Source organism: Capricornis sumatraensis, chromosome 17 (assembly GCF_032405125.1).
Source record: "Capricornis sumatraensis isolate serow.1 chromosome 17, serow.2, whole genome shotgun sequence".
NCBI lineage: Eukaryota > Metazoa > Chordata > Mammalia > Artiodactyla > Bovidae > Capricornis > Capricornis sumatraensis.
The window spans coordinates 24,510,001-24,535,732 of NC_091085.1; the positions used below are offsets into that span (position 1 = coordinate 24,510,001).

General features: G+C 38.4%; 1 protein-coding gene and 1 non-coding gene across 2 annotated transcripts in view; one reads left to right on the plus strand and one right to left on the minus strand.

The window, feature by feature from the left end:
• MGAT4D (MGAT4 family member D) overlaps positions 1-25,732 on the plus strand; it is a 47,947-nt gene that overhangs the window by 15,496 nt on the left and 6,719 nt on the right. Inside the window, exons 3-8 of the mRNA XM_068990222.1 lie at positions 2,222-2,359; positions 9,828-9,961; positions 12,523-12,569; positions 18,869-18,982; positions 20,686-20,761; positions 22,094-22,208. Of these exons, the coding sequence (XP_068846323.1) occupies positions 2,222-2,359; positions 9,828-9,961; positions 12,523-12,569; positions 18,869-18,982; positions 20,686-20,761; positions 22,094-22,208 (624 nt within the window). The remainder of the gene's footprint in view (positions 1-2,221; positions 2,360-9,827; positions 9,962-12,522; positions 12,570-18,868; positions 18,983-20,685; positions 20,762-22,093; positions 22,209-25,732) is intronic.
• TRNAY-AUA (transfer RNA tyrosine (anticodon AUA)) lies at positions 5,013-5,084 on the minus strand. Its single transcript has one exon. It is a non-coding gene; the product is annotated as a tRNA-Tyr (tRNA).

Here is a 25,732-nt window from a genome sequence, read left to right on the forward strand (position 1 = left end):
AAATCCAGCCAGTCCATTCTGAAGGAGATCAGCCCTGGGATTTCTTTGGAAGGAATGATGCTAAAGCTGAAACTCCAATATTTTGGCCACCTCATGCGAAGAGTTGACTCATTGGAAAAGACTCTGATGCTGGGAGGGATTGAGGGCAGGAGGAGAAAGGGACGACAGAAGATGAGATGGCTGGATGGCATTACTGACTCTATAGACGTGAGTCTGAGTGAACTCCGGGAGTTTGTGATGGACAGGGAGGCCTGGCATGCTGCGATTCATGGGGTCGCAAAGAGTCGGACACGACTGAGCGACTGAACTGAACTGAGTGACTGAGCTGAGCTGTTGAGTTTTGAGAGTTGTACATATCCTGGACACATATCTCATGGATGTGTGATTTAGAAAAATTTTCTCCCAGGCTGTGATTTGTCTTATTTTCTTTGTGGTGTCCTTCAGAAAGCAAACATTTTTAATTTTGATGAAGTCGAGTTTTCCTTTTTATGTATTATGCCTTTGATGTTGTATCTAAGAACTCTTTATCTAACTCAGGATCATAAAGATTTTCTTTTTTAAAAATTTATCATTTTAGATTTTACATTTAGGTCTAAAACTTTTGAGTTTATTTCTATAAATGGCATGAAGTATAGGTAAAGGCTCGGTTTTTATTCAGTTCAGTTCATTCGCTCAGTCGTTTCCGACTCTTTGCGACTCCATGAACCACAGCACGCCAGGCCTCCCTGTCCATCACCAACTCCTGGAGTTTATTCAAACTCATGTCCATTGAGTCAGTGATGCCATCCAACCATCTCATCATCTGTCTTCCCCTTCTCCTCCCGCTTTCAATCTTTGCCAGCATCAGGGTCTTTTCAAATGAGTCAGCTCTTCGCATCAGGTGGCCAAAGTATTGGAGTTTCAGCTTCAACGTCAGTCCTTCCAATGAATGTTCAGGACTGATTTCTTTTAGGATAGACTGGTCGGATCTCCTTGCAGTCCAGGGGACTCTTAAGAGTCTTTTCCAACAGCACATTCAAACACCACAGTTTTTATTATTGGAGTATAATTGCTTTACAAAGTTGTGTTAGTTTCAGTTGTATAACGAAATGCATCAGCTATATGTATACATGTATCCCCTTCCCCCTGGACCTCTCTCCCTCCCCTCCTCCCACCCACTGAGGTCATCACAGAGCACCAAGCTGAGCTTCCTGTACTATACCGCAGCTTCCCCCTAGGTATCTATTTTACACATGGGTGGAAGACCAAATAGACATCTCTCCAGAAGAGATGTACAGCTGTCCAAGAAGCACTTGAAAAGATGCTCAACATCACTAATTATTAGAGAAATGCAAGGTTCAGTCTTTTTCATGTGAATGCCGAAGTGTTTTAGAACCATATATCAAAAAAGTTTTTCTTTCTGCAATTACCTTTGCATCTTCTTCAAAAATCAGTTGGCCATATTTGTGTGGATCTGTGTCTGTATCTCTGTGGTTCCGTAGGTCTGTGTATCTGTTTGTTCTGTAGTACTCCACTGCCTTGATTACTGTATTACGTATTATGAATTAAATTGGGTAGTGTACGTCCTTCAACTTTGTTCTTTTTCAGAACGATGGGGGCAGATTTGAAGTGGAGTCATTAAATGTTGAGACGCTTGAAAATAAAGTTATAAAAAGGCAGGCTTTAATGATGTGATGTTAAAGTGGTAGAGCAGGCCAATTAGAGCATGTTTCAGTTCTACTTCCTTCGTTTGGAACCGTCTGTTCTGTTAGCCTCTGGTTGTCTCACTCATAGTGTTAGATTTACATTGAATACCTTGAAAACAAATGGGCTTCCCTGGTGGCTCAGATGGTAAAGAATCCTCCTGTAATGCAGGAGACCTGGGTTTGATCTCTGGGTTGGGAAGATCCCCTGGAGAAGGGGATGGCAACCCACTCTAGTATTCTTGCCTGGAGAATTCCATGGATAGAGGAGCCTGGTGAGCTGCAGTCCATGGGGTCACAAAGAATCAGACATGACTGAGTGACTAACACTTTCACTTTAAAATAAACATGAATCAATAATCTTTGAGCTATATTTTATAGCCTTATGATGTTGTTAATTCACAGTTAATAGTATGTATCCTATGAATACTAAATTAATTGTGAATTAACTTATTAACTACTATGTTAAAAAATTGTACTGGAAAGAGAAGAATCCCTATAGTTATGAACTCAAAAACCCTATCTTTTCTCTTTTTCAGTTGAGAAGAAAGTGAATGCTTTGGATACGAATGAAACAGTATCTGATGCATTTGAAGTCTTAAAGTTCTTTTTGCCTCATCTAAGGAAAGTAGATAGAATTTATCCTGATGTAATCATGGGCAGAGAGAAAACAGGCGGTAAGAATACTTAGCATTGGAAGATCAAATACAGATATTTTGATGATTGGAAACATCCTTTTAAATCTTAAAATGTAATCAACTCATATGATATTCAGACAGACCCCCAGCCTGTCTGGCATTAATTTGTATTACTGGAAATCAGTGTATTGTCTTGCAAAAAAAAATTGTTCAATAAATATTTGGAGACTTGAATTTAAATCCAAGTTTAATGAAGATGCTTTGGAAATAAGTCAATATAAGCCAGACATCATTAAGCATCTGTTACATGCTTGGCAACTCTTTTCTCCTTTCTTTTGATAAATCTATTTCTTATCTGGTTGTCTTCCTATTTCCTCATCTTTTTGGGGAGCAAAGTCAACAAAAGCCTTACAGAAGAGATAATGCTTGAGTAAGCCTTGAAGAATGAGTTCAATTTCACCAGGTATAGGAGAAGAGAAAAAGTATTTGCTTTGGAAGCAGGGATATTAGGTTAAGTCTCAGAACACTTGCCATTCCCACCAACCTTGTTCATTCCAATGAGCAAGCCATTCCAGGTCAGAGGTCACCAAACCAGCGCCTGTAGGCCAGATTTGCCTGTCTTTAAGAAGCTTTATTGGACCATAGTCATGCTCTTTGTTCGCTTGTTGTCTATGACTGCTTTTGTGCTGCAGCAGCATAAATAAGTAGCTTCAGCAGAGATGATATGGCCCAAGAGCTGAAACTTGTACTGTCTGGCCCTTCAATAGAAAAAGCGAGCTGACCTCTGCTCTTGGCAGTTCCTTGGGAATAAACAGTGTTGGTCTGTGTCACATGCCTCTAAGAAACCTGTTGTGTTGGGATGGAGAAGCTGGGTGACATTGTTTTCCATCTACTGAATTCTGTGTCCCATTTACCAAGTTAGATGTTTTCTTTCATTATCTCATTTCATTCTCACAATCCAATGCAGTAGGGCCTGTGATTATCTTTATTTTTTTTTAACTTTTTATTTTTACTTTATTTTACTTTACAATACTGTATTGGTTTTGCCATACATTGACATGAATCCACCATGGGTGTACATGCGATCCCAAACATGAACCCCCCTCCCACCTCCCTCCCCACAACATCCCTCTGGGTCATCCCCGTGCACCAGCCCCAAGCATGCTGTATCCTGCATCGGACATAGACTGGTGATTCGATTCTTACATGATAGTATACATGTTTGAATGCCATTCTCCCAAATCATCCCACCCTCTCCCTCTCCCTCTGAGTCCAAAAGTCCGCTATACACATCTGTGTCTTTTTTGCTGTCTTGCATACAGGGTCATCATTGCCATCTTTCTAAATTCCATATATATGTGTTAGTATACTGTATTGGTGTTTTTCTTTCTGGCTTACTTCACTCTGTATAATCCGCTCCAGTTTCATCCATCTCATTAGAACTGATTCAAATGTATTCTTTTTAACGGCTGAGTAATACTCCATTGTGTATATGTACCACAGCTTTCTTATCCATTCATCTGCTGCTGGACATCTAGGTTGTTTCCATGTCCTGGCTATTATAAACAGTGCTGCGATGAACATTGGGGTACATGTGTCTCTTTCAATTCTGGTTTCCTGTATCTTTATTTCTTACCTGAGGCCTAGAGAGATGATGGAACTCTCTGAGATCACACTTGTAAAGGTCTTCACTTGCATCATATTCCTTCCTAGAAGTATTTTAATTGTGGCCTATAAATATGTACGTACACATGCGTGAATGTATGAGAGAGTGCACGCCAGACAAAACTACATTATACAGAAGGAGGAGTTGAAAGACACAGCGAAGATGAAATCAGTACCCAGTAACTCTAAGATACTGGATACCAAGGAGAGGCCCAGCCTTGGATAAGCATTAGAAAAGATAAACTAAAGCCCATGATATAGAGTGAAAGGAAGGAGAGAGAGAGGTTGGTAACTGGGAAGAGCAATGGAATCCCTGTGTGGGAGCTCAGGGTGTTGAAATAACCTGGTTATCAGTGCTGTATTAAATCCTGAATAATTGTCTGATCTACCAACTGTTTCCTTCTTTCCGACCATTACTGAATATATTGGTCCTTCTTTTGAGACTCCTTTCGTGGATTTCCTAGGTTCTTGGAAGGAGAGGCTTGCATATAAACTTTCATCCCCAGAAGTAATTTAAAGGGAGATTTTAGTTACCTTAAAGATGACATAAAACATTTGCAAGAGTACTGAAGTCTGTTCCCCAGGCCCCCTGGGGAACCTGTCATCAGGCTTGTATCTTCTCTATTCTGATATATCTCAGATAATTTCTACTCTCTATAGCCCCTATGTAACTATTTTTCATTCAGCCTTCTTTTCTTGCCTAGTCTATTGAAATAGACTTGTCATTTTTCTCTTGTCTTTAGTATTGTCAAAGTCAATTCATTCCTAATACTTTCCTCAGAGGTACATACTTAAGTGCATAACTCATCATGCACGACTGTTCCTTAAAATCCTTCAGTAGATGTTCAGTGCATATAGAGTGACATTAACTCCTTGATATGGTATATGCACCAAGATCAAGTGAAGTCACTCAGTCGTGTCTGACTCTTTGCGACCCCATGGACTGTAGCCTACCATGCTCCTCCATCCATGGGATTTTCCAGGCAAGAGTACTGGAGTGGGTTGCCACTTCCTTCTCCAGAGTATCTTCCCAACCCAGGGATCGAACCCGGGTCTCCTGCATTATAGGCAGACGCTTTACCATCTGAGCCACAAGGGAAGTCCTGGGTATATGCACAGTAGTCTATATCTCTCAAAGTCTTTTAAAGTCTGTATCTTTCAGATCTCATTTTCTGCCACTTCCTTTTTTTGCAACAACCCTAGACATTTCCTACAAGTGATCAATTGATAATTGCCTATAAGGAACATATCACCTCCTGTCAACCCACAACTAACTTGTCATATCTCTTATCCAGTATGACTTCTCAGCTTAACTGACAGCTTCTTTGTGAACTTCTTTGTGAAGTCGTCCATGTTTCCTCCTTTAACAAGCTTCTGCCCAACACCAAACACTTATCAGGCTCTAGTGAGATAGTGGTGAACAGATGAGGAACTTATCTTCTTAGAGACAAATGAGGAAACAATTACAATAGAAATTAATCAGTGCTCTGACAAGGATATACAAGGTAGAGCCAAATCTACTTGGGGATTTAGGGAAGGCTAATCTTTATGACCAACCTAGACAGCATATTAAAAAGCAGAGATATTACTTTGCCAACAAAGGGCCATCTAGTCAAGGCTATGGTTTTTCCAGTGGTCATGTATGGATGTGAGAGTTGGACTATGAAGAAAGCTGAGTGCCGAAGAATTGATGCTTTTGAACTGTGTTGTTGGAGAAGACTCTTGAGAGTCCCTTGGACTTCAAGGAGATCCAACCAGTCCATCCTAAAGGAGACCAGTCCTGGGTGTTCATTGGAAGGACTGATGCTGAGGTTGAAACTCCAATACTTTGGCCACCTCATGTGAAGAGTTGACTCATTGGAAAAGACTCTGATGCTGGGAGGGAGTGGGGGCAGGAGGAGAAGGGGATGACAGAGGATGAGATGGCTAGATGGCATCACCGACTCGATGCACATGAGTTTGGGTGAACTCTGGGAGTTGGTGATGGACAGGGAGGCCTGGTGTGCTGCGATTCATGGGGTTGTAGAGAGTCAGACATGACTGAGCGACTGAACTGAATGGAACTGAACTGAATCTGTACTTGGGGAATTAGGGAAGGCTTTCTGGAGGAGGTGACATCTAAAGTGATACATAAGGGTAAAAAGAATTGCAATGGAATGAGTAAGGAGATGGTTCTCCTGCATGGGTTCGATCCATGGGGTGGGAAGAACCCCTGGAGGAGGGCATGGCAACCCACTCTAATATTCTTGCCTGGAAAATCCCACGGACAGAGGAGCCTGGTGGGCTACAGTCCATAGGGTCGCAAAGAGTTGGACACAACTGAAGCAATTCAGCACACATGCATACATGCAAGTAGAGAAAAGGCAGGTGGTGGATAGCAGAAAAGGAGAAGAAAGAATGTGAAAGGTCTAACAGCAAGAGGACTTGGAAAAAAGATGTTTGTGTGTGCAGCTGGGGCTGGTGACTATTGGCAGTAAAATAGGCGGCAGAAGCCAAATAATAGAGGAGTTTGGCCATGTGTTTATCCACCCCAGATTTTTGGACATTGTTATGTGGCAGTCATTATGTTAATGCTGGATTCATAATAATGGTGAAAAAGAGAAGCAGAGTCTACCCTCACTCAGCTTGCATTCTAGGTAGGAAGACAAATGGGTAGCAACAAAAAGGACAAGTTGCATGAGAGATGAGATCAGAATCCATTTAGAAAGAGTGAGTAGAACTAGCATAGGTGCCTGAAAACCAGTGTTCTGGGCACCAAGGAATGGCACGTGCAGATGCCTGGAGAGGAACGAGGACTGAATGATCAGTCTGGGAAGCTGAAAGACACCAAGGAAGACTCGTTTTGAGAAAGGGTAGTTGAAACAGAAGAGGTAGGTTGGGACTGGGTCACTAAGGGTCTTGCAGACTTTTGTAAATGTATTCCTTATCCTAAGACATGGGAAGCCATTCAAGAAATTGCTTTCGAGAGTAGATCCCAAAATTTGAAACTTGACTCCTGCTTCACACCATTCATAAAAATCAAATCCAGGTGGATTGTAGATCTAAATATAACGGGCAAATATATCAGCTAGAAGATGATCTGGAAAACATCCTTATGGACTTGAAGATAAGCAAACATTTCTCAGCAGGAATCAAAAAGCACTGGCCATAAAGGAAATGACTGATAAATTGCACAGTGCTAAAGTTAAGAGCATCTTTTCTTAATTTTAAGAGGTAAAACATTGAAAAGGAAACCCATGATGGAAAATGGTATTTATAATACACATAACTGACAAAAGGGTTCATACTCAGAATCTATGAAGAGCATCAGTCAATCAGTAAGGAAAACACAGACAACTTAATAGAGAAATGGACAAATCTTGAACAGGGATTTCACAGAAGAATATCCAAAGGTCAATAAACATATGAAAATATGTTCAAACACAATAATAATCAGGGAAATACTGATTCTTACTGCTGTCACTGAAGTTCAATAATTTTTCTTAAGCAAACACCTCTCAGTGTTTTGTATACCAGGGCTCTGATGGTTTTGATAACTTTGTTTTACAGCTTGTTATTGCTTTTTAGGGAGAGGGTTTTTCTGAGTTCCTCACTGAGCCATTCTTGAAGTACTTATCTCCTTATAAAGGTGTGGAAATTGAGGCAGGACAGGACAGAAAAGCATCTACTTTGCTTTATTGACTATGCCAAAGCCTTTGACTGTGTGGATCGCAATAAACTGTGGAAAATTCTTCAAGAGATGGGAATACCAAACCACCTGACCTGCCTCCTGAGAAATTTGTATGCAGGTCAAGAAACAACAGTTAGTTGCTTTATCGACTATGCCAAAGCCTTTGACTGTGTGGATCGCAATAAACTGGAAAATTCTTCAAGAGATGGGAATACCAAACCACCTGACCTGCCTCCTGAGAAATTTGTATGCAGGTCAAGAAACAACAGTTAGTTGCTTTATCGACTATGCCAAAGCCTTTGACTGTGTGGATCGCAATAAACTGTGGAAAATTCTTCAAGAGATGGGAATACCAAACCACCTGACGTGCCTCCTGAGAAATTTGTATGCAGGTCAAGAAGCAACAGTTAGAACTGGACATGGAACGACTGGTTCCAAATTGGGAAAGGAGTACGTCAAGGCTGTATATTGTCACCCTGCTTATTTAACTTATATCCAGAGTACATCAAGAGAAACGCTGGACTGACTGAAGCACAAGCTGGAACCAAGATCGCCAGGAGAAATATCAATAACCTCAGATATGCAGGTGACAGCATGCTTATGGCAGAAAGTAAAGAAGAGCTAAAGAGCCTCTTGATGAAAGTGAAAGAGGAGAGTGAAAAAGTTGGCTTAAAACTCAGCATTCAGAAAACTAAGATCATGGCATCTGGTCCTATCACTTCATGCCAAATAGATGGGGAAACAGTGGCTAACTTTAGTTTTTTGGACTCCAAAATCACTACAGATGGTAACTGCAGCCATGAAATTAGAAGACACTTTCTCCCTGGAAGAAAAGCTATGACCAACCTAGACAACATATTAAAAAGCAGAGACATTACCTTGCCAACAAAGCTTCATCTAGTCAAAGCTATGGTTTCTCCAGTGGTCATGTATGGATGTGAGTTGGACTATAAAGAAAGCTGAGCATGGAAGAATTGATACTTTTGAACTGTGGTGTTGGAGAAGACTCTTGAGAGTCCCTTGGACTGCAAGGAGATCCAACCAGTCCATTCTAAAGGAGATCAGTCCTGGGTGTTCATTGGAAGGACTGATGTTGAAGCTGAAACTCCAATACTTTGGCCACCTGATGCAAAGAACTGACTCACTGGAAAAGACCCTTATGCCGGGAAAGATTGAAGGCGGGAGGAGAAGGGGACAACAGAGGATGAGATGGTTGGATGCCATTACCAACGCAATGGACATGAGTTTGAACAGGCTCCGGAAGTTGGTGATGGACAGGGAGGCCTGGCGTGCTGCAGTCCATGGGGTGGCAAAGAGTCAGACATGACTGAGCGACTGAACTGACTGACTGTATATCTTGACCCAACTCAAATAGCTGAGCACTGGTATAGCGAAGATTGAGTTTGGGTAGACTTTGCTGATAGAATCTTAACATCTATTGGAATAACATGGGTTCCTTGGTGGCTCAGACAGTAAAGCGTCTGTCTACAATGCAGGAGACCTGGGTTCGAGCCCTGGGTTGGGAAGATCCCCTGGAGAAGAAAATGACAATCCATTCCAGTACTATTGCCTGGAAAATCCCATGGACAGAGGAGCCTGGTACGCTACAGTCTATGGGGTCGCAAAGAGTTGGATACGACTGAGCAACTTCACTTCACTTCTGTTTTCCTAGTGCTTCACTCATTAACATGCAGTAAAAGTCACTTAGAGGCATGGATCCATGCCTGATAGATTCTATCAGTCATTTAGAAATTACTTCATACAATTTTTTCACAAGTGAAAATATTTCAAAGTATTTTTCCTATTTTAGGTTCCAGCATCTCCTTAGGAAGAAGAGTAGAAAATCAGCCAGTGTTTTGTGCCCAGTGAGATGAAAGCTGTAATACATGGAGAATGGCTAGTTCATTTTGCAGAACATTGAAACTCTTCACATGAGAGCATCATAGAGTCTATTTAATGTGTTTGCTAACAATCCCCTGCAAATTGGAATTTCCTCAAAAAGAAAATATGTGATAAAACTTAACAGCAGTTTGGATTATTTTTGCAATAGAATTCCAAATACCTTTTTGATGACCACACAACTAACCCAAACATAATAATGAGCATACATATGAGTGCTAAATTATGTTTTTCTCTGTGCTTTGAAATGATACCATATTCCTGTGCCTGCAGTTACCTTTGCCCTGGGTATTTCCACTGTCAACAGAGGAAATTATAGTTACCTGAAGCAAACACTGACCTCTATCCTCTCCAGGATGACTCTTGCAGAAGAGAAGGACTCTGTGGTGATCATCTCTATCGCAGATGTATGTATGAAAAATAAATAGGTCCCCTCACTCCTGACCCATAGTCTCTAAACACTGTGGTAATCACAGTGGTAATTTTCTCTGTGGTAATCACTGCATCATTTTGAATTTTATCTTAAATTTTAAAAAGCATCTCCTAGATGCCTTTTTTGAGTAACAATGTATTAAATACTTGTTTGATACCACCATCAGTTTAAGGGAAATGAAACAGTTCTATGTGGAGAAATATGATTATATTGTTAACTGTGTTACCAGGAGCCCTGTATACTATATGGTACAGAAATTATATTTTAAAATAGGACATTTAAATGGATGCTATAGTAATAAAACCTGCCCAGCCCAAGAAAAGGTTGGTATATGAATCAAGAGATAATTTGTATTAAGTCACAGTAACTATTATTAATTGAGGGACTCCTTTCTATGTCTGAAGGATTGTGGACAATTTTTATTTACATTATTTATAACCTGCGTTACATTCCCTGTAAAGTAGGTATGCAGATGAAAAACCTGGATCTTAAAGAAAGTAAATAGTTTTCCCAGCACTTAATAGAGCAGCTTCAAATCTGCATCTCTCTAGTGGCCCAAAGTTTTCTGTCTTGCCTCTAATGCCATGTAAAATTGTAAAGTGTGGTATAAATATTAACACCATAAAAGGTGTTTCAGAGGGAAATTTGGAAGAAGATATCAGATTTTAAATGTGTCTATCCTTTGAATCAGAAATCTCAAGTCGTGGGAGTTATCCTAAAGAGATAATCAAGCAAGAATTTCAAAATATTAAAAATGTGACAGTAGACACTGACAGTATGTTTGTAGTACATTATATAGTGTAAAATGTGCCAATATGATTGAGAACAGACTCGATCTAGATTGCCAAGGTTCAAATGCTAGCTCCTCCACTTCCTGCCTTGTGAACTTGAACAAGTTACTTCTCCATGCTTCACTTTCTTTATTTGTGAAACAGTGATGATATTGCCTATAGTATATGGATGTTTTGGCCATTAAATTAGCTAACATATGGGGAGTATTTACAGTGATGTATGTCACATAGCAAGTGTTCAGTAAGTGACAATTTCAAAGATTTTCAGTATACTGTTGTTTTATAATAGCATATTAGATAGAACCAAAATAGGTATCAGTGAGAGGGTAAGTACTTTTGTCTACATTGCAATAATTTGTAACCATTGAAAGAATGAATATCCATATTCAGTGATATAGAAGATGTCCATATCATGTTGTTGACTGAAAAAAGTTGTAAAGTATCATGTTTAACATTATATTGTCTATGGAAACTGTGATAGAAGAAAGGAAGCAAGGAAAGAAAGAGGAAAAATAGACGGATGATAGAATACATTAAAAAAAGACAATGAACAAACCTCAGAATGATGATCTTCAAAATATTAATAATGGTTATCTCTGGATATTGGAAGTTAAAGGGATCTCTGATATCCTTTAAATTTCTTCCTCTGTTGTTTGAATTTTCTATGAAAAACATGTCTTAGAATGCAGAAAAACTCAAAACAAGCAGAATAAGAATTAATAGGAACATAGAAATAAAAGATTAAATAATCATTCTGTCCAAGTTTAATTTTTTAATATGGGAAGCATTTACATAATCTTCAAAATGTTTTATCACGTTACCATGTGTTACATATTATAATCTTTATTTCCTTACTGTTGGCACATCTCCCTAAAATGTTTAGACCAATAATAAAATATCAGGGGACAAATTTTAAAATGGAATATAGAATGCTTAAGAGGTGTAACTTTAGTAGTATGTTTAACATATGTTTCAGTGGGTAAGAAATAGCTGGTGATTACATTTTTGGCCATCTTATGAAACTGAAGTATTATAATAGAGTGGTCTGTATCATGGCTGATATTTTTAAACAAGCAGTCTAACTGTATACATTCAAAGGTGCCTTTCAGACTACTCAGATTTGACAGTAGTAGAACTATAAATATTCAGATATCCTCACAATTTTATGTTGGGGATGCTTGTGGGCCCTGAGGCTACATCTTATAAATGCCATAGGTTATGTAAAAAAAAAAAAAAATTACCTGAAAGTATAAGCCATCAAAAGCTACTTACAAATGAATCTGCCACCTAACATAGCAGAGTAGATACACACAGTTTGCTGATGGAAGAAAATTTGGGAATCAAGCCAACAAATACTGTCTAGAAGAATGTGTTATTTTGAAGTAAGCATCTTGTAGTACAATACTCATAAAATGAAGACACTTTCAAAAAAGGGCAGTTCTTTGAAATAAGCCATCCCATTTTTAGGACAAAGCTGTTTTAGATACATAAGTTTTTGTGTACTAATTTCTGACTGTAAATAATGTGTAGTGATATTTCGTATTATGACAGGGAGAATAAAATGTTTTCAGTATTCTAGTCAGATCTTTTAGATGCATGCATATTTTAAATTCTTTCATATAAAGTAAAAACACTAGAACTATTAAGACATGGTAACATTCCACACATAAACTAGATTTACATGTATTAGTAGAACTATGAGGCATGCTTCTTCATTTTAGTAAAATATTTCTCTCATTTTTAGAGTAACGAAAATTATGTAAAATCTGTGGTTGACATGATTGCAAAAAAGTAAGTACTGTGTGATAAATTTAAAAATAACTTCTTTCATTTTTCTGTCCAATTACATGATTTTATTAGTGTCTTATTCTATTCAATGAGTGTAACTGTGCAGAAAAAATGTGTAGTTCTATCAATGCTGTGATGAAATGTAGCTTATAATTTCCCCCCAATTCTGTACGCCATCTACCTATTAGAGTCCGTATTTGCCATGATGTTATTTTTATAGTATCTATTCTTCATAAAGTCCACGGCCTCCGAGAGAAGCCTGCTGGATTATTTTTAAAGCATTCTTGTGTTCTTTACTGTATGAGGTTACTTTCACAGCTTCTGCTTAGAATCTCCTGCTACATGCAGCCCAGGAGATGCAAGCACATGCTGATGAACCAATATGAAATTTTTTATCAAGCAAGTTGCTGTGGAGTGGACCCAGCCTTCCAAATCCTCATGCTTAAGTGGGCCATGCAACTGGTGAGAAAAAAAAAGAAGCAAGTCCCAGCAAGGAAGCTAGTGGAATGGGAAGGCAATGTGAGAACACACCGAGTAGGAAGGATTTAACTCTAAGTTCAGATACGAAGAAGGACTTTCTGGAGAACTTAATAATTGGACTGAGTCCAAGTGTAATTAGACATGTTTTGGGCAGACAGAAGGGGAAGAGAATGCCAGGCAAATAGAATTGCTTGGGAAGGCAGAAGGGCCAAAGAGGGAGCGTGATACATTTAGGGGAGGGACTCTAAGTACTGATAGCTCCTGAATGTAGTAGATGTTTGGAATTAAGGAGGAAAGATTGATTGGAGATAAGGCGGGTCATAATGAGATCATGAAAAGCCTTATGATCAGTGCTATGCCTATGTGCTATTTGTGCTACAAGCTAGGGTTGCCTTCAAGCTGAATCTGGCTAACAGACATGTTTGTTTCAGCCAGCAGTGCTTTGCTTTGCTTTGTTTTTTCCCTCACCAAATAGCTCTTAGCGGATGAAGCCAACTTATTCTAGTTAAAAGGATTCCAGTCAGTGACTGTGGAATGAATAGAATTAGCAGCTCACCATTTTGAAACGTAAGCAATTCAGGCATATCCTGAAGTGACAGGTGGAGGGGAAGCTTTCAAGGAAGGTGTATCAGTCAGCAGCTCAGTCAGCAGCCAAATGGGAAACTCCTGGTGGTTCAGAGAGAGGAAATAGAGACAAGTTAATACAAAGAAATTGGCCAAGGGACCCCCCTGCTGGTCCAGTGGCTAAGACTCCTTGCTCCCAATGCAGGGGGTCCAGGTTCAATCCCTGTTCAGGGAACTGTTAATAGATCCTACATGCCGTGACAGGACTAAGACCCAGTGCAGCCAAATAAATAAATATAAAAAATAAAATTAGCCAAAAAAGTTTACAAGAGCTGAGAAAAGGAAAAGAAGAAGGAAGGAGACGGGAGAAGCGTAAAGGAAGATGGGGTTGTACCCCGAGGTCTGAGGTCATGTGCGTGGGCTGCTGTGCTGTGCTCAACGCTGGGACGCAGCTCTGTCGCTCCGGCCAGTGCTACCGCAGCACTGCACTCCAGGCCGCTGCAGGAGACTTCTCCAGAAACCAGTCATATGGAGAACATCCTCCTCCTCCCTTCCAGTCTCTTTCCTTACTGCCTCCCATAGGACTACCTGGAAGGAGCAGGCAAGGGGTCTTGGAATGGCGGCTTGCAGACCCCCACCCTACAATATCTGGCACAGTGGAAGTGGGGAAATGGGGGCTGAGAACAGATGGATAATTATTAATAGTGGGAAGGGCTCAAGTTCCCCTTTCTGACCCTCTAACTGGTGGCAGTGTCACTGCAAGGTACAGAGTCAGACAATTTTGCCTTCCGTTACGATGCAAAGAAAATGCGCCAAGAAATAACTGTAGGGTGTACTTGGTCACCAACTTCAAAACAAAACAGAACGACCTTGACTCTGTCAATGAAAATTCAATTAACAAGTTAAGGGAAAAGAGAACTTTAGTAGAGCTAGATTAGGATTAAAACCCTGGAGACAGACTCTCAGAAGCTCTGAGGACTGTTTCTTCCCCCTGGTAGAAGTCAAAGGCACAGTCAGTTACGTTTTTGAGACAGAGGATCATACATCAAAATGACAGAGTGATGGTCTTCCTTATGTTCCCCAAAGATACATAGTCCAGGTGAGCGCATACAAAGTGAGTGGTAAGTCACTACAAGCCCTTACAGAGTTGAGAAAGGCTACTAATCTTCCAAGACATTTACGCCAGAAGAAAGGGGGAAATATGGATCTGTATGGATTAGCTGGCACTCCCATCTTTGAGGCGGTCTGGTTAATGTGTATGGAATGCAGAGGCACATGGTACGCTGGAGGAGAGGGTTGGGACAAAGAATTTTATGCTTAAATTTTCTTGTCCTGCCTTAAAATATAAATTTTATCTCATCAAATTTAATCAAGCCTATAGAGCTAAGCTCCAGTTCAGAGTATACACAGTGAGGGGTGAAAGTAATCTGGAGCAAACCCCCAGGATGTGGGACCTTCTTTAGGACAGCTGACCCACTTCCTTCAAAATGACAGTTGCATGGGGGAAAAGAAAGAAAGAAAAACTAAAGTGACTGATCTAGATAATAAGCTTAAAAAAAGAAATAACAGATAACCAATTACAATGAGAGGATCTTAAGTGGATACTCACTTGAACATCTCATCCCCACCTCTCACCTTTAGCCCCTGTACTTAAACTACTAGGGATTTGTGAATATCCACTGAGTATTATGTGATGTTAAGTAATTACTCTTAGTTTTGTGAGATGTGATACTGTCATGTCATTACATAAATAAATGTCCTTTTACAATTTCACACTGAAGAATTTAAGAGTAAAATATGATCTCTATGATTTGTTTTAAAATTCTTAAGCAAAGAATGTGGACTGCATAGATGAACAAGTTAAAAAATTAATGGTTGTTGAAATCAGGTGATTTGGGATTTGCATATTTTGAGTAATTTTCATAATAAAATTTTCAAAAATTAGTCTCTTCTAAATGAGCTTAACTGATGGGGAGAAAAGTTAAAACTAGCTCGAGGGAGACATGTTTGGGGAGTTTTGAGATGGGAGCAACTTGAGTGTTTTTCTGTGTGCTCAGGCGAAGAGTGAAGAAGCTGATAGAGCAAGGACTGTGGGGGATTGGATGCAAGGAGATATAGGCAGGACTAAGTAAAAAAAAAAAGATAAGAATGGGTGAAAGAGTAAGACAAAACTAGTTTGGGCAAGGAAGGTGAAATGAAACAGTCCCCTCCTTAACGGTAGGTCTCTCGTTTCTCTGTGAGAGAGGTAAAGATCGTACGTTGAGAATGAGGAGTTAACTGGCAGCATAGAAACTTGAGAACTGTATGGAAGGCTTGAAATACCTGATGTGTGTAAAAGGAGACAGAGTTGAGCAAGATTAAGTAAAACACCACAGATGTCTAGTTTTCCCCAAAGGAGATTTCCCAGGGAAAATGTTGCATTATACTCAAATCCTTAAAATGTCCTCATATCCCATGCCATCCTCTCAGTTGCTTTATTCTGAATAATAAACCACTGTTCAGAGAAGACAGGTTATCCTAAAATGACGTTAATCCATGCTAGTTTGATATCCTTATAAGCGATTCTTGACAGAATCAGCTAAAAAGAATACACAGGCTTACAAACATTTCCTGTGGATATGACTACATAATCGCAAGCAATTGTTTCATGACCTTTAAACACTGGTCAAAATGTTTAATACTCTCTGGCAGTTATAAATGTATAGAAAAATGAAAAATATAGTAAAGCTAATATTCATCTAGTACGCTGTAATTTAAAACGTGGACATGGAAAATGCTAAACATCACTAATATCAGAAAAATGCAAATCAAAATCACAGTGAAATATCACCTCATGACTGCCAAAATGGCTATCGTCAGAAAGTCTGCAAATAATAGATATTGTTGAAGGATGTAGGGAAAGGGGAGTGCTTGTGCACTGTTGGTGGGAATGTAAATTCATGCAGCCACTAACTATGGAAAGTCCCCCGAAAACTAAAAGTAGAACTGCTGTATGATCCAGCAGTTCCGCTGCTGGGTATATATCTGAAGAAAACGGAAACACTAATTCGAAGAGAAACATGCATCCCAGTGTTCATAGCTTTGTTTGTAAAAGCCAAGATATGGAAGCAGCCTAAGTGCCCATCAAGAGATGCATGGATAAAGAAGATGTGAGATATATGTATATAATGGAATACTGGGCTTCACACGTGGCTCAGGGATAAAGAATCCGCCTGCCAATGCAGGAGATGCAGGTTTGATCCCTGGGTCGGGAAGATCTCTCTGGAGTGGGAAATGGCAACCCACTCCAGTATTCTTGCCTGGAAAATCCCATAGACAGAGGAGGCTGGTTGAGCTACAGTCCATGGGGTCACAAAGAGTCAGACAAGGCTGAGCACAGCACCACAACAAATGGAATATTACTCAGCCATAAAAAAGAATGAAATCCTGCCATTTGCAACAACATGGATGGATTAGAGAGTATTACACTTAATGAAATAAGTCAGAGAAAGACAATATCCTGATACCACTTACATGTGGAATCTAAAAAATGAACACACACATAACAAAACAGATGCACAGATACAGTGGGGGAAGGACGGGGAGGAGCGAGATGGAGCCACACACAGCTGTGTATGAAATAACTAAGCAGCAAGGAAATGCTGTACAGCACAGGGAACATAGCCTTTATTTTGTGATAATTTTAAATGGAGTATAATCTAAAAATGTTGAATCACTGTGTTGTACAGCAGAAACTAATATAATATTGTAAACCCACTGTACTTCAATTAAAAAATAAATAAAACATGGAGATAATTGAGAATAAAGCATTTCATTTAGAAAATTTATTAAGAGTAGTTGAAGCATTGTTTGCCTTTTTCCTGTCCTATAACTTAAAATTCAAAGTGAACATTTTTTTATGCCTTGACAAATTGTCATACTCCTGAGTTTGGATCAGGCACCTACATTTTATCATTTACATTTTCAATGTCATGAAACGTCTCTGAGTGTTATTTAACGTGAACTTTTGTGCCAGCATCATATCCTACGGGATATCCTTTCCGCTACAATCGTTTTCGTCATTTATGTCAGGCAAGTTCACTTTCACTAAGCAGTTGTGGCTGCACATCCCAGGTCTCTGGAGAGCGAAGATGTCAACATCCCCAGGGTCTATGGTCTTTTAGTTGTATCCAGAGAAAGTTCCAGCGTTATCACTATCTGCGCTTTCATCTAGTAGCCAGTCCCCTCTTTTGGTTATTTTGTTCAGTGTCCCGTGGGTTTGTTTATTACTGGGAGACAAGGAGACAACACAATTGCATGTTTTGCTGGCTCTCAGTGGCCTGAAAAACAGATGCATGGTGACCAGCTGCCAGCAGACTTGAAAAGAAGTGACAAGATGACGTGCGTCTGTTATTTATGTAGTGAAGTTTGTACTTTATACTATATTCAGCTAATATTCCATGAAGACTTATATTTGAAAAGTGTTGGGAAAAACGTACATTATTTAATTAAAATGTCATAACTGAAATTCAAAGCGAGTACTGCCTATTTTGCACCGAATTCAAATCATGCATATAAACTCTGTCCTGCTTCCATTTTAATAAATAATGCCGTACCTAGATTTAAATTTCATTTAAAGTCACATTATTTTTCTCTTACGGAAAACCATTTAAAATGCTCTACCTGGTCTCTCATTATTACCTTGATAGTACAAGATTTATAGTACAGCTTTTGTGAGCAGTATTTGATGCATTTTAATGATGTCCTTGTTGGTCTATAAATATTAACTTTTAAAAATGAAGAGTCTAAAAAATACTCCTCCAAATAATTGTGGACAAGAGTCACACTGAATCCTTTCTATGACAGTCTGATTTCAGGAGCCACGTTGCTATTTGGTAGGACTCTTATTAAACCAAAATTAGGCATTTAAATCTTCTAACGTTCTTGCTCTTTTGCAGTTACTACATTGTGCTAACTAGTCAATTAACTTGCATCTGTTAGAGTACATATCTGATTGAAAACTTGAAAAATTCAAAGTACTTATAATTTTTATAAGAGGAAATTAATTTTACATTGTATATTGTAATTTTTTACATGTGTCGCTGACTTAGAAAAGAAATATTTTGGCTTAAAAACTATTAGTTTTATGATGTCACTATCAGGTATATCGTGAAGTAATTCAGATCAAAATACTATATGGATATACATAAGGAACTTCTTTTTCATTGTGTGATTTTGGTAAATCAAATTCAATTATACGCCTCCACTTCTGTTTATAGATTCAAAAGGCAGGTGACATCTGGATCCTTAGAAGTCATTTCAATACCTGCTTATTTTTATCCAAACATATCACATGCTGCCCGATCAACTGACGACTCAGAAAAATTAGAGAGGTATGATATATTGAAAAGTAGTATCCTTAAATAACTGGCTTCATCTGATAAAATGTTAGACTTAGCATATAGTAGTTAGTATTTGATGCACAGCGGTATGCTGAAGCCAGCTTCTGTTGTCTGGCACCTAGATTCTATTAATACCCCCCAGCTTTTCTATTTGCTGATTATCTGAGGCAGGTAAATTAGCCTTTTTTCCTTAACTTCCTCAACTTTCTAGTATGTATAATAAAATCCACATTACGTATATGGGAAAGTCATAGTGAAAATAAAATACAGTCGTGTTTATGAAAGAATTCTAAAAAAAAGCTCTATACACATACAAAGGATTGCTATTGTTCGATTATACATGTGGTATGTATTACATGAAGTATAATAATTTGGTTCCTCAGAACTCAATAGAGCAAAAGACATTAAGATTCAGAAAAAGGTCTTATCTGGGAAGCTTATTGGCACTGGGTTCTTTTTTTAAGTAATAAAAGGTATGTCCGAATCTAGATATCTTTTAAGGATTTTGTTTTGCTTTTAATGACCCACATTTTACTCAGTTTTTAGAGTCTTAAAGCTGGGAGACATTCTAGATCCTCGTTTTCCTTCTGCCCTTTATGACTCCATCATCATTTCATTTTTAGATTCTCTCTCTACATTATCCCTCTCATCCCCAGTCCTCTGCCTTGGGCTTAGTTCAGACTATTGGAGATCTATTGGCTTCCCTTAATCCTAGCCTAGCCTGGCCTCCAATTCGTTCTCCATATTCTAGCCAGAAGAATCCTTTTTCATATGAGATAGATAAAGTTTCCTGCATGTCATGAAGGACCCTTCATGAGCAGGCCCCTCTGACCTCACTCTCCTCGGCTTCCTTTCCGTCGGCTCACAGTGTTCTCAGGGGCGGCACGCTCCCTCACACACCCGTGCCTTTGCAGTACTCCTCTTCCACAGTGAATGTTCCACTTCCTTCTTCTCCGCCCTCCCCATCTGATTAGAAGTCATCATTGTCAGTATCTTTATGTAGTACTTGTCTAATGGCTCTCAGTTTATGATTTTTCTGTCTTTCATGCTAGATTATGAGACCCAGAAGGGCAAGAACACTCTGCGTATTGCTCTCTGGAGCTTCAGGAGCTGACCTCGTATCTGTTGTTGTTTAGTCTCTATGTCGTGTCCAACTCTTTGTGACCCCATGGACTGTAGCCCACCAGGGTCCTCTGTCCCTGGGATTTTCCTGGCAAGGATATTGGAGTGTTTTGTCATTTCCTCCTCCAAGGGGATCTTCTCAGCCCAGGGATTAAACCTGCATCTCCTGCACTAGCAGGCAGATTCTTTACTGCTGAGAGACTAGGGAAGCCCAGCCTAGTATCTGGTTTAATATTAAATTAGTATAATGGTTCTTTATACTTTTATTTAAACAAGACCTAAGATCAGGACGAATATAAACTTTATTATATAGATGGTAATTTGACTAACCAAAACATAAAATAAGTAGATTATGTTTATCCTGGCTTAGCAATGGCAGACACTATGCACTGAATAAAGTTGGAAAACCTTTTACTATAACTTTAGAACAAGATATTCAGTTTTGCTTAACATAGATAGTATTTTCTGTGAGTAAAGTGTAAAAAAAGTTTGTTTTTAATTACTAACATACGCTTATAAATAAAAATTAAATAAAATGAAAAATGTTAACAAATTTTATTATTTATCTCTAGTTGGAGAATCAAACAAGTATTAGATTTTTGTTTTTTGATGCTGTATGCCCAGCCCAAAGCTATGTATTATTTACAGGTAAGACCTTATTTAGATACATAATTGAAAGTGGAAGTATTATATCCTCCTTGTCTCCTTCAGTTACTTCCTTCCTCATTGTAGCCCTCCACTTGACTCTGCACTTAAAAAGTAGAAAATATCCATTATATTAAAATGCCAAAAGGAAGCTTAACATTGATTCTGTGTCAGTCTTCTTGCTGGGTCACTGTTAACAGAGGAAATTATAATTACATGAAGCAAACTGAAAAAAATTAGCAAAAAAATAAATTATATTACTTACATTTTTTTCTACTCACAAGTATATTAGATTAAGTACACATATTTTGGGCACTTATGTTAGACATTATATATATATACACACTTATCATTGCTATTCTGTGTTGCCCCATTTTATGAGTAACACAGCTCTACAGTGCCTTATGTGTTTGTGGAATAAATCAACTAGATATAATTTGTACCTCCTAAATTCCTGCATGGTGTTAAATAATAATACCACATTTCCCAACAGTAAGTATATACCACACATGAGAGGGTGCAGAGTTGTGACAGGAGTTTGCAGAATATCACTGGAGAATAGAGAGGGAATTTGAAAAAGGCCTGAAGCCAGATCTTCTCTTTTTACTGTAAAAAATGAAAATCCCTTTCGATTCCTAGTTAGAGGCGATGTAATAGAGACATGTACTCATCCCCTTTTGGAAGAGCACGATTCTATTTCGTGCCCTGGTGTTGTGCCTGAGGACTTGCGCATCTTCCCAAATCATTTAGGAACCACTCTTTATAGATTCCACATAATACACATTAAACTTAAAAAGGAAATTCTAAGTTCCTTTCCACCCCACCCCCTCATGGAGATCTATTTCTAGGCTTACTGGCACCATACTTCTAACCAGCTAGGTGGAGCTGAGAGGGCCCCCTTCCTTTTGTCACCTCTTTGCCAAACACAATATTTGGCACTCAGACATGGCACTTATCAACTAAGCATAAAGCCAGTTAGTCTTAACCAAGAAACTAAATAGTTGTCAGAGTGAGTTGGACACAACTGAAGCGACTTAGCAGCAGCAGCAGAGAGTGAAAATGAACCCAGATGAATAGACTCTTCTGAAGAGGATTTAGATCAAATGTTACTTAATAGTATTTAGGAAAGAAACTGATAATCTCTGGTCTCAGAATTAGAAAATGAAAATTGACTAACAGGAAATAACCTCAACATGAATTGAACAAAAAATAATCTATCACATCATAAAAATGCTTTTTTTTTTTTCAGTGTATTCTATTGTATTTTCAATTTTCAAGCTAATTTGTTCCAGGGAAGCATCAAAGGTACTAACGCCTGTTTGTTTTTTTTTTAAGCTGGAAGATGATATCTTAGCTAACAAGATGTACCTTACAAAAATCACAGATTTTGTACATAACATCACTTCAAATAATTGGCTTTATATTGAGTTTTCAGTTCTTGGATTTATAGGTAAGCAGTGGGTCTATTTTTGTGGGGTCAATTTAGTACATAATAATTTAAAAGTTTTTAAGAACTTACCAAAGAGATTGTTACTCAATGGAAAGGAATGGCATAATTTCTATAAAGATACTACTAGTCTAGCAGAAAAATTAGATCAAGGGTCTGAATTTCAGAAAATGTGTTTTAAACCAATTTTTTTTGTAGATAAACAGTATAAATAAGCAGATTGACATATATTCACATGTTATAAAAACATAAGGCAGCTACTACTTATTAACGCTAGCTCTGAGTGTGACAAATATTAGCACAGTGACTAAGATGTACTTCTATTTTACATAGAAAAATATTGAAACTCAAAAAATTAAAATTATAGAGGAAGGAATTTTAACAGGACTATTGTACTCTGAAGTCCTTTCAATTTCTAGTATGCTGAAGCTAACATGCTTAAAAAATGTAAAAACATATGAATTGTACCCAGCACAGAAAAGTTCCTAAAATTGTGTCCATGATGTATTATTTTTATCATTCTTTTATAGACTTTCCTTTTGCTTCCTTCCATTTTTTTCCTTCCATCCTTCTATCCTGTTTTCTTTTATTTAACCCTCACTGTGGGAGGCCAAGTTACCTAAATCGCTTCATATTGCATTTCATCTTTGTTTACAAGCAGGAGCCCTTTTTTATTCTTCTGTTTAAAGCCCACCCCCCTACTTCTACCCACTCTCATGATAGATTTGCACTCAATATATTTCATCGATAATATACATATAAATACCAGATACCATGCAAAAGATTTGGTGTTCATTGTGTTTGTACTTATTTAAAATTTATATAAATGGTGATTTGATAAACATATTTCCGTTCCTTATGTTTTTGTCCCCAAAACTAGATTTTATAGCTATCTATATGTTGCTTTATGTTCATTTTCCTTACTATTGGATAAGTGCTATGTAATAATCTATTTGACTTGTCCATTCCCAGAGTGGTGGACCTTGACTGCTTCTAGCTGTCTGCTGCCACAAAGAAATGGAGTGATATATATGTGTCCTGGGATGGGATCACTGGGGTAAACATAGCCAGGTCTCACAAGTACTGCCGGATTGCTTAGCAGGTTGACTCTGTAGTATATACTCTTAAATGCAGTGCATCTGAGTTCCTGCTTCCCATATACTTGATAACATTTGATTTTATCTATTAAAATCTTTTGTTTGCCGTGGGGAGGAGAATAAAGCATTTCTCTGATTGCTAGTAAAATCCATCTATTCTTCTATATCTACCACTTCATATACTGACCACTTTCCCCCCCCAAATTTTCTGTAAAGTGGTGTGGAATCCAATTTTAAAACTCTGAAAGTTTTTTTTTTTTCTTCAGCTTTGGTTACAATAAAGAGAAAAATTGTAGGTGACAGTGATACCCACTGAAAGCTTGGAGAGATAATTTTGTTGGTTTATTACTTTGAGAATTTTAAGTTCTTTTTGCTTTTCTCAGAAAAGTCAGGTAGTAGAAGGATAGAGAGTATTCACAAGAGCACATTGAGCAAGAAACAGTGTATATATGATAGTGAATTCTTATTTAAGCTTAAATCTATAAAGACTTCATTTTCTTTGTTATCATAATAACAATTCTGTTTTTCAGTATTTTCTAAAAATATGAGCTTACTAAATAGAATTTTCAGAATGCTGGCAATAGATAAAGAAAACAGATATTAAATCAACTATCTCTATCATTAAATCACTTGTTTTGGTTACTATATACATAGGTGCCTAAAATTCAAATACAACATATACTTGATCAAGTGACCCATACAGACTCAAGTGTTAGTGAAAAATGAAATGCCTACATCCTACTATCATATTTATTAGGTGGTTAGATGTGTTTTACACTGTTTAAGGTGAAAATTTACCTGAATCTTATACCTTCAGCTTTATTTTCAAGTTAAAGATGCAATATGTTAGAAGTAAAATGTAATGAAATCATACTTCCGTTCAGTTCAGTTCAGTCACTCAGTTGTGTCCGACTCTTTGAATCGGATCCATGAATCGCAGCATGCCAGGCCTCCCTGTCCATCACCAACTCCCAGAGTTCACAGATTCACGTTCATCGAGTTGGTGATGCCATCCACCCATCTCATCCTCTGTCATCCCCTTCTCCTCCTGCCCCCAATCCCTCCCAGCATCAGAGTCTTTTCCAATGAGTCAATTCTTCTCATGAGGTGGCCAAAATATTGGAGTTTCAGCCTTAGCATCATTCCTTCCAAAGAAATCCCAGGACTGATCTCCCTCAGAATGGACTGGTTGGATCTCCTTGCAGTCCAAGGGACTCTCAAGAGTCTCCTCCAACACCACAGTTCAAAAGCATCAATTCTTTGGTGTTCAGCTTTCTTCACAGTCCAACTCTCACATCCATACATGACCACTGGAAAAACCATAGCCTTGACTATACAGACCTTAGTCAGCAAAGTAATGTCTCTGCTTTTGAGTATGCTATCTAGGTTGGTCATAACTTTTCTTCCAAGGAGTAAGCGTCTTTTAATTTCATGGCTGCAATCACCATCTGCAGTGATTTTGGAGCCCCCAAAAATAAAGTCTGACACTGTTTCCACTGTTGCCCCATCTATTTGCCATGAAGTGAAGGGACCAGATGCCATGATCTTTGTTTTCTGAATGTTGAGCTTTAAGCCAACTTTTTCATTCTCCTCTTTCACTTTCATCAAGAGACTTTTTAGTTCCTCTTCCCTTTCTGCCATAAGGGTGGTGTCATCTGCATATCTGAGGTTATTGATATTTCTCCCGGCAATCTTGATTCCAGCTTGTGTTTCTTCCAGTCCAGCGTTTCTCATGGATGTACTGTGCATAGAAGTTAAAAAGCAGGGTGACAATATACAGCCTTGACGTAATCCTTTTCCTATTTGGAACCAGTCTGTTGTTCCATGTCCAGTTCTAACTGCTGCTTCCTGACCTGCATACAGATTTCTCAAGAGGCAGGTCAGGTGGTCTGGTATTCCCATCTCTTTCAGAATTTTCCACAGTTTATTGTGATCCACACAGTCAAAGGCTTTGGCATAGTCAATAAAGCAGAAATAGCTGTTTTTCTGGAACTCTCTTGCTTTTTCCATGATCCAGCGGATGCTGGCAATTTGATCTTTGGTTCCTCTGCCTTTTCTAAAACCAGCTGAACATCAGGAAGTTCACAGTTCACGTTTTGCTGAAGCCTGGCTTGGAGAATTTTGATCATTACTTTACTAGCATACAGTAAATCTTTAAGAATCATAAATACAAAAGAAAATAACATTCTTATTATCTAGTGCATAGATTTTTTAAACTGGATATTTATATTTTAAAAAAGAATCGATGTAATCATATACCTGTTCAAATATTGAAATAATACTCTATTTTATTCAAAATTAAGCACTAAAAGTAAAAAATGTAGTATCTTGATAAAGTTCTATGTAAATAAGCTTACAAATCTTCAGTTCAGTTCAGTTCAGTTGCTCAGTCATGTCCGACTCTTTGCGACCCCATGAATCGCAGCAATC